Source organism: Morone saxatilis, unplaced genomic scaffold (assembly GCF_004916995.1).
Source record: "Morone saxatilis isolate NCDOM2014 unplaced genomic scaffold, NCSU_SB_2.0 Contig16, whole genome shotgun sequence".
NCBI classification, from domain to species: Eukaryota; Metazoa; Chordata; class Actinopteri; family Moronidae; genus Morone; species Morone saxatilis.
This window is the reverse complement of record NW_023339718.1, coordinates 11350738-11360541: the sequence shown is the minus strand read 5'-3', so window position 1 is coordinate 11360541 and position 9804 is coordinate 11350738. Positions and strand designations below refer to the sequence as shown.

The 9804-nt window shown below is 38.2% G+C and overlaps 1 protein-coding gene across 1 annotated transcript in view; it reads right to left on the bottom strand.

The window, feature by feature from the left end:
* grid2 (glutamate receptor, ionotropic, delta 2) overlaps positions 1 to 9804 on the bottom strand; it is a 408773-nt gene that overhangs the window by 80260 nt on the left and 318709 nt on the right. The window contains exon 8 of the mRNA XM_035658229.1: positions 6954 to 7115. Within this exon, the coding sequence (XP_035514122.1) occupies positions 6954 to 7115 (162 nt within the window). The remainder of the gene's footprint in view (positions 1 to 6953; positions 7116 to 9804) is intronic.

Genomic DNA, 9804 nt, shown 5'->3' with positions numbered 1-9804 from the left:
GACTCGCCTTAAATGATTTTCTATTTGATCAACAACTAATACAAGAATTTTTGTGTAGAATACATGTTTAAAGCAAATGCAGTCACCATCAGCAGCACAGGAATATACAAGGGTTACTGATTTTTTTTTTTTCAAACATTCAACAACCTTTTTAATAAAGTGCCAGTTTAAACATGCAGTGAAATGTATTTGTGAGGTGAAGAAAATGGGTTTTGAAGGAGAGGAGTCCTGAGGGGCTGGGTTTACTGTTACATAATAATATATGTGCATATGTGCATGAAGGTGATCCATCCATGTTATAATGTATGCAGTGGCCTTGGACAGGACACATGTAGGATATATCGTATGAACAAGACCAGATTAGATTTTAATTGGATTAGAAACATCAGACAGTGTTTTATTTATTTATCTAGTGAGTAAAGAATATAAATCATTTTGTAAATATTGTATGTTAACGTTGACAAGTCAGGCATTAAAATAACTTACAAAATTGAACTGTAATATTTACTGCTTTGACCTTTGTTTTTCTTCTTCTTTCACTTCGTCTCTTGCCGTCTGCCTCCTTTTTAGTTGTTTCAGCATGTCGAAACACCTTTCACTACCCTACCTGCTGTCAGGAGCCTTGGATGACCGTACTGGAGGAAAATGATTTGCCTTGCATTTTTTTCCTCCACATCAGTGAAATCCACCGATGGTAGTGTAGGCTGTTTTTCTGGGGCTGATTCATAGGCAAGGTAAAGGAATTCACACCGTACTATGGCATAAGCATTACTGATGATGAAACTGTTGAGTTGCCAGAAAACAATTTGAGTGTAATCTATATGTACGACTTTGTTTGAAGATTGTTAAAGTGTTGATTCACCCAAATTACAAAAAGCATATTGTCCCACGTTACCACTGTTTGTTTGTGTTTTATTTTCCAGGTTTGAAATCCCCTGTGCTGCATACTGATTAGGTTTAGGCAACACTTTAGTTCAATTTGAAAAAGACCTGTGGTTTTGGTAAGAAATAAAATATTGTAAACACGTTGTGTCTCTACTTCTGTTCACCAAGTAACTTTTTCAATATTTAACCAAGATCACAATTCAGGTTTAATCTTAACCCCAGAGCTTTGGAGTCCCTAAATATAACCAAATTTAACCTGCTGTATTGCCTGAAAAAGCAGATATTGTGTTGCAAAAGTGGAAATATTATAGGGAATTCTAAATAATTGCATTGTCTGTGAGTATTTTGGCAAAAATAAAAATATATTGATGGATAAACTTTTTGCGACTACAATCATGATTTTCTTGTTATGTTGATAAAACTTCACAGAAGTCACTCTCACACACGTCGTCACACATACACACCACACAAACCAATGCTCATAGCTCCATGACACATTCCTCAAGGAATGCTGATTGGTCCAACCACTGCAGTTCGGATTCGGATTTTTGCGATCTCGCTGCCTCGAAAGGTAAGATTTGTGGTTCACACAGTATTTACAATTACTAACTTAAGTTTATTCTAATTTATTTTAACCCTTTAAACGTATGTGATGTCTCAGGCAACAGGAAACAACACAACTAGCCATTCCAACCATTAGAGTGTGTGCACTGAACAGTTTGTGGACACATTTCTCCTTTTCTTTCTCACTCTGTTTGTCAAAGCTGCTCGTGATCTTCAAACCCCCTTCAACAAAGCTCTGTTCTCGTGAGGCCTGATCCCTCCTAACCCCCTGTCTCACGCTCTCTCCCTCCTGTCTGTCTCTCTCTCTCTCTTTCTCTCAACTCTCTCTTTTTCCACCCTTCAGCTAATCTGTCTCTCTCACTGCGTCTTCTCTCTTCTCTTCCCTCTCTTCTCTCTCTTCTCTCCTTCTCTCTCTCCTCTCTCTTCTCTCTCTCTCTCTCCCTCCTGCTGTCTCTTTCTGCTGCTCTCTCCTTTGCCCTCCCCTCTCTCTTTGTTCCAGGGATCAAACGAGTATCTCTCTCGTCCATGCTCCGTCACCTGGGAGAACACACACACACACACACACACACACACATACATTCACACTCATTCTGGCTTCTCTCCTTTAGTTTGTAGCAGTGCTCATGTTTCTGTTGAAGATTTTAGAGTAGTCATGGTCAAAGAACGAGCTAACCTTTCAACTCACCTATTGCTTTGGATCAAAGACGAGAGAGAGAGGAAAAGAGCAGAAACACAAAGAGCAAAGTGGAACAATGTCAGACCGGACAGATTAAACAGGAAAGAGTTTTACTGAATTGAACTGAAATGACCATGATAAAGATCAGAGCCAACTCAGACTGAAAAAAGAAAATCAAGCAATTGTTAAAGCCCATGTCAAATTGCCTTAAGATGCAACTACTCCACAAAAACTTCTGAATGAATTTTAAAGAAAAAGAAAACCTGAAGTCAATATATATCATCATCTCTTCATCAGGAATGTGAAGCCAAACTTACTTTTGTTTGTGCAGTAGTGGCCTTTTTTGTTAAATTATTGCTTCATTACACCATTATATGTAAGGCTCAAAGAGGAAGTGTGTTTTTTGCATTTGCTTTGACTGAAGGTACTATCAGGCCTTAACATACAGTTGTGTTTTTGATCATCACACTTAAGCTTTATCCGTACTCTACTTGGTTACCCAACTTCACTAAACAAATGGCAAGATTGCTGAGAGCAGTAAGTCCAAACACAGGCAAAACATCCCTTCAGAAACCTACAAGTAATGTCACAGATGTCAATGTTGTCTTTCGTCTATGGAGAAAATGCATGAGAGAACACAAACTCCTGATATATATCAACCCTGACTCCTAAAAATGATGTTGATAGAAATAATAAAAATCCATAATAACTGTGTTCTTGTGTAAAGAAATTGCAGGGTTGGATTGGGGTGTACGAAGTCCAGAACTGTGGGAGAACTTGCTTTCCCGCTTGGTTTAGACAATTAGACCATTTACTAAAGTTAGGGAAAGATCCTGTTTTTGGTTAAATATTTAAAAAAGTAAAAAAGTCCATGTTGTGTCATTATTTTCTGTATTTAACCATTACGATCTTTCTCAAAACTTAATTAAGTGCTCTGGCTGCTTGAATGTAACCATACAAACAATAGTCATGCTTTAGTTACCATGAGTGGAGGGAAAACAAATTAAATATGTTGCCAGGAAACACTTTGCAGTTATATTCATTAAAAGTATTACTTTTCGTAATCCGAGTGACATTAAATACTTCCAAATGTATTTGCTGTTGCAAATTAGCAGTACATAAACATGGTTTTGGGAAGACACTTTTAGGTTGTGTTGATAACATGTTGAAGAAATAAGTGTCTAAGTCTAAGGCTTAAATTAGAATGACCCTAGAACTATATGGTTCAGGTTTTTAAGTTCTTGGTCAGGATCACTTTATAAATATATTATATACAGTATATATTAAAAAGAAAAATTTACTTAAAATAGAAGCATTCTTCAGTTCTGGGAATAACCTGGGTCACCAAAGGTTATGGAACTTGTATTTGTCTGTGGGCAATACCAGCCTCCCTACTATTACTTTCCTGCCTTTTCGATCTGTCCACTCTCATTCAGACTGGTCCACTTCAGCCCAGTCCCGTCCACTGCAGCGTAGTTTAGTTTAATCCTGTCCTGTCTGGTGGAGAACTGAACAGGTGGTATGTGACAGCAGGTATGAGCTGACATCAAAGGATCCAGAGAGAGAAGGCGCAAGAGACGCAGGGAAGGAAAAGAAAGAAAGATATGTAGACGAAACCAACATGAGGAGAAAGAGAAAGAAAGGGTTGGAAAAGTGGGAGGAAGGAGAGGTCAGGTTATTTTCTGAATGGCAACAGACAAAGAATTAGGAAGATAGAAAGAAGGAGAAATCGGAAGTCTGTGTGGGGTGGTTGGGGGTGTTAGCCCGGTGGGTGTGACAGAGGGTTTGGTGCTTGTCTCCAGACCAACAGCTTGTGTGCTTAACTCCGGTGAATACCAATTGTTCTGCACTGATAAAAGTCGACTGCAAAAGTCCAAAAACTCCCAAAACAAAATACATTTCTTTATCTCACCCTCTGTCTTTGTCTCCTTCACACTTTCGGTACACTTTTAATCATCACCGGTACTTTTGTACTTTTGTGTGTGTGTGTGTGTGTGTGTGTGTTAAACAAACTTTTCGCCTATACTTTTTTTGGGCACCTGCATATACTCACTCTTTTTTAAACTCTAATTATTTCCTCTACAAAGCAATGAATACACACTTGCAGTCTTTTAATTTAGACTATATGTACAGTATATACATAGTTTTTCTCTTTCACACACACACACACACACACACACACACACATTGTCACCCTCAATAAAGTACATGTTTATTTGATACTGTTCATTGCCTTTCATAATTATTCAGTTAATTGATGGTGGCAGCTCAGTATTGGCACAATACATTCGCAACAATTATCTATTTTTTAATTGCTTGATATAAAGAACATGCCACTGAGTGAAAAACAGAGAACTGAAAGCTGCTTTTTGATGTTTGGAAACTTCTTAAATGCAATTCTTAATGTCTTATTTTTGATGTATTTCTATGCCAGTGTTAAGCACTTTGAATTGCCTTGTGTCTGAATTGCGCTGTATAAATGAACTTGACTTGCTTTGCCTTAAAAAATAACATGAAAGAGAGCAACTCTGGCTTGACTTTGAAACAGTCTCATGGGCCCTGGCTGGAGATGTTGGGCTGCATCGCAGGACTTACGTGCCTTAAAAGTGATCAATAAATTTGTTAAATGAATTCTAAAACTGCTTGAGTCACTGACAATCAAAGGTGGACATATAGCAGCCAATGATAGGAGACTACATGTCACTATCCTAACAGCTCAAACACAGCACACACTTGAGACTTTGAGCATCAGTGTAACAGCAGTTCCACCTGTTGCATTTTATTCGCTACTCTGAATTTGTCAATGAACACCAAACAACAACATCAATAGAGCTCCTCATCAACAGCTGCAAATTAGTATTTATCATTACCATAATGGCCCTGCATACCAAAACGCTGATTAAACACACAGGCATGCAAAGTAAGTAAAGCACACTGCTGATACACTGTAAAATGGAACTGATGCCAGGCTGTTGAACTCAACTCTATTAGTGCTCAGGGCTCTTTAACACAGCTCTGTTGAGACAGCCATCAGGGTTGGTTTAACAGCCGGGGCTGGCTGATGAAAGTGTTGCCAAACCCCAGCCTGATCTCAAGGTGAAATGCAGAGATAGATATGAAAGCCATTGCGCCGCATTTATTATTGTCTGACACTAATCCTAAATTAGCATTTCACTTGGCTTCATCATTCAGTCAAACTGCCATCCCTGGAGTAGTTTTTTATTGATATCAAAATAGAGGGCATTGATCCAATTGGATTTAACAGTGATGAAAGTGTTGCCAAACTCCAGCCTAAACTCAAGGTGAAATGCAGAGATTCATAAAATCACAGCTGCAGGATGAAATCCCCTATCTCCCAAAAGTCAACTATTCAGGAACTGAAAAAAACTTGCTGATTGATGCATGTGGATTTTTTGTAAGGTATGCAATCCTTTGAATTCATGAGCACTTGAGTCATGAAGTCTACTGAGCTCAGACAAGAACTTGGAAACTTTCAGTCGAAGTAATGAACAAAAATTGGATTTCTATGTGATAAGAACAATACAAAAATGGTAGACTTATTTAAAGCCTCCTCCATGTCATTCTTCATCCCTGGAGGTGATTTTAGTTATACCAAGAGATGGCATTATATAAATGAATTAAGCAGTGACTGCATCATGCTGTTTCAACTAGAGTGTCTCAGCTAAGGAACAATAGTGCCTGGTCTCCAAAATTTCATGTAATGAGCACAATGTCTTGAAATGCAAATACATTCCCACTGCTAAAAGATACACATGAGACACATCTAAAAATAGGAAGACATCTGAAATTGTACTTGCATGTTGTAGTTAGGAGATGGGCATGTGCTTTTTTTGTAACTGTAGTAATCAAGACTCAACTCCAAACTCACGTTGTCTGCTGTGAGTACAACTTTATATTGGGAATACGTTCTCCAATAATTTTTATTTTTATTTTTTTGAGACATAGTATGAGCTATCAAACTGGCATGGACACACCTACAAGCATCACACAGCGGTAGAGAACCGCAAGAGGCTGATGAAACAGATGGACAGTCCACAAACTGAGATTAGAGTCAAGTGACTTTGGGCCGTTGCGATATAAACAGTTCAAATATAAATGGGAATGGGAAAGATTAAACTGTTGATTGTATTCATCAGATTGTATCAGGTGTATAAACTTTTTTTTAAAGACTGACTGTTGCTTCTGTACACAAAAGTATGTGTATGTTAGTTCAGCAATGCCCTGGCCTGATTTACTTTTGGTTTCAAACCATAGAAAATGTTTAAGAACACAATATATTAATTATACTATTGGTAAAGTTTGGAGTTGATATTTGTCAATCTAAGGTTATTATAGTATCAAGAGACTCAAGAGAGGTGTTTTGCAGTGTTTGACTCTTTCATATATGTTTCTCCTTGCAGGATTTGAATTACCTGTCCACAACAATCTCCAGGTAAAGAAGGCTGACAAGGCGGGCAAACCAAACACTGGCTTTTGATAGCACCTACACTGATAGATGTCACTTAAGTTGGTGGGACAATTCATATTAAGTTACAAATTGTAGTAAGTAGTTAGTAGTAACAAAGGTGTTTGCACGTATGTCACTATATGTGTCCAGGCGCCCATACATATCTGGATGAACTTTTACGCAACAGACCTTTTCAGATCAGCTCATGCTCTAAATTTGGGGGTATAGCTAACAAGTTATCCAGAACTCGGAAGCTGGCTTACCTTCGTGCCTGTATGTTTCATACTTACTGTAGTAAGTAAGTACATTTTCTGTAAGATTTGCAAGGAAAAGTGTGTGTTGTCTTCTGCATTTTCATACCTTTTTGACAGTATCCAGCATGCTTTTGCCTCCCTGCCATGGTTTGGAATTCTTCCTGATGCAGCTCAGACTGGCCATGCTGTGCCACTTCCTATCCTCCAACTTTCTGTGGAAGGTATTGGCCAGCAGCAACACAGTATCATAAATGTAGCGGTTGGTGATCTATGGAGAAAAAAATTACAGAAAGGAAGAAAATTAGACAATGCCAGATTAAATGCAGACATTTTACTTTTATGGAAGATGTTCTGTGAGTGACTGACTCACATTGCTGTGATACTATTGGGGGAAAGACGGACCAATACCGACCTGCAGATTTTAGTATAGAAACTGGAAGAAATAGGCAAAACCCTTTCATGCTGAAATACCGTCAGAGTTAAATGCTTTACTTGCATTCATATCCATCTGCACTTCGACCAAAAAAGAAAAAAATGTCTAGCTTTGCTTCGCAACTTTGCACTTACCCTTCTCTATCTGCCCGGCTCTCTTTGAACCAACATTATGCAGTAGGTTTCCTGCACCTGCAGTGCATTAGATTGCTAATTTCACCTAAAACCCGGCTCTCTTTTGGCATATTTGCAAATTAGCACTCATACCAACAGACACCGGTCACACAGAAGAAAAGCCTTAAGGGTGACATTAATTAAAATATATTGATAGGTCCTTGGCACCACAATACAATTGAGAGGGGGAAGAGAGATAAGGAGAGGAGTTTATTCAGTCTATGATCGATCGCTGTGTGATTTACCGTGCCTCTTGTCTCCATGTTAATGAGAATATAATAAATAGATTGACTACAACAGGCATCAGTGCACACATGCACACACACACACACACACACACACACACACACACAGGTGACGCATACCTGCTCACATTAACACATGCAAGAACCCAGTAATTTCATAGAAGCCATTAGCTCTGTAACAATACCAGAACATTTCATACATCAAAAAGAAGTAGGCCCTACACATTCATTTTAAAACACAGATAATGACACACACACACACACAGATTGTACTGTATTTAATGTACTGATAAAGGTCATTCTGCATCTTTGCCGTTAAAAAAGAAAACATTTATATTTCTCATTTTATATCAGCTAAACAGCTATGATTTATTTAATAACTTTCCGAGATAAAAAAAAAATAAATTCTGAAATTAAAAATGTTAAAGAACATATCCTACTCAATAAAACTAAATACTGACATTATAATGCTGAATTTCATGCTGAGTTCCAAAGCGAACTAATTATCACTCTGTTATCTGTATGCATAGCAAACAGAGTACTAACCTGACATGTATGTATGTCTACTTGAATGGGAAAAACACTACACAGCCAGAGGCATAAGATGATGGTGATGACATTTTGGAAGCATGTTAGTTGTGTTCTATGAAAACTGAACTGCTATATTAAAACATATTTTTATTGTTGTAATTAAGTCTTCATTAAGGTTACTTGTTCTCTGTCAAAGTGTTAAAAGCCAGACGGACAAAATAAAAACTATACCGTCAAGTTTATCTTACATCTGACATTTTTCTTTTAAAGTATCCTTTCGTAGTATCTTTGTTTTGTCTTTCACTTGCTGTCTTTGTCTGCGTATCATTCTGTCTCACTGTCTCTGCTATTGCCTATTGCCTTTTCTCAGAAAATTAAAGTGAAAATCTACCGCTCTGTGGGGAGCTTGAGTGATCAGAGGGGTCTGCACTCCAAGCGAGCATTATATGTATGTGTGGGTGTGCGTGTGTGTGTGTACGTGTTTGTGAGGGACATGTGGTTTTCAAGGGGGAAGGGACCCAGGGCCAAAGGTTAAACATGGATCAGGTCATCAGTGACAGGAAGTAAACCAACAGGATCTCCCCGCTCCCACAAACAACAGTCACACTAACACATACTTGGCTGGAAGACAATTAAAAAAAAAGAAGAAGCGTTTTTATGTTCCTGCATATGCTTCTTCTCGCCCCTCACCATGTTAACTGCAGTGCTGCAGCTGAAATAAGGGGTCTTTTTGTTTCCACGACAAAGCGTTCTTCTCTCCAATCAACAGCACTGGGGTGAGAAAATGTGCGAGTGAAATTAACAGCAGGAAAATAATGAGGCCCACAGGGTAGCTACTCACCCCTGCACCCCTCCTCTAATTCCCTGTTTCCCACCTTCTACCATCTCCTTCTTTTACCACAGCAAGTGGCACTCCTCTCTGTCATATGTTCGGCGCTGCGAGACCTCACCTGAAAAGGGCTCACTAAGCTCTCACCTTCTCTCTGCAGTATTTTTATTCTCTTTTGCCTCCTCAACTTATTTCTTCTTTCGTTTCTCGTTCACATGTTCTTCACATGGTTCATTTTGCTCTTTCACCTCACACTGTAATTTTCACTCTCTAGAAAGTCGTAATGGTTTTTCTAGCTTCCTCTCTTTTCTTTTGCTTTGCCCACTGTGGTCCACAATGTGTTGGGCTTTTAATTTTCAAAGTAAAAATCTGTTTATCAAGTCATATTTTGAATATCAAACAATAGAGACATTTTCTGAAAAAATTCTAATGCAAAATTATTTGTAAAAATTAGATTAAAAAGATATGTTTGCTGTGCACACAGGCTGCAGACTGGCAATTAACAATTTATTGCTTTTTAAAAAATTACTTTCAGAGACTGGCTCATAATCTGCAGCTCAATTACATCTTCTCTCCATACTTGTCTTCCCTTTTTACTACTAGAAGCAAATCACATCTGAGCTGTGCTTGTAATAAAAATACTTCATTTACTGAAAACTGGGGTTAACAGGGTCTTTTGCAGCAGAAATCACTAAAACAATTAGATGTGTGCGGACATAAAATCCATGTGAAAATCAGTTTAAACC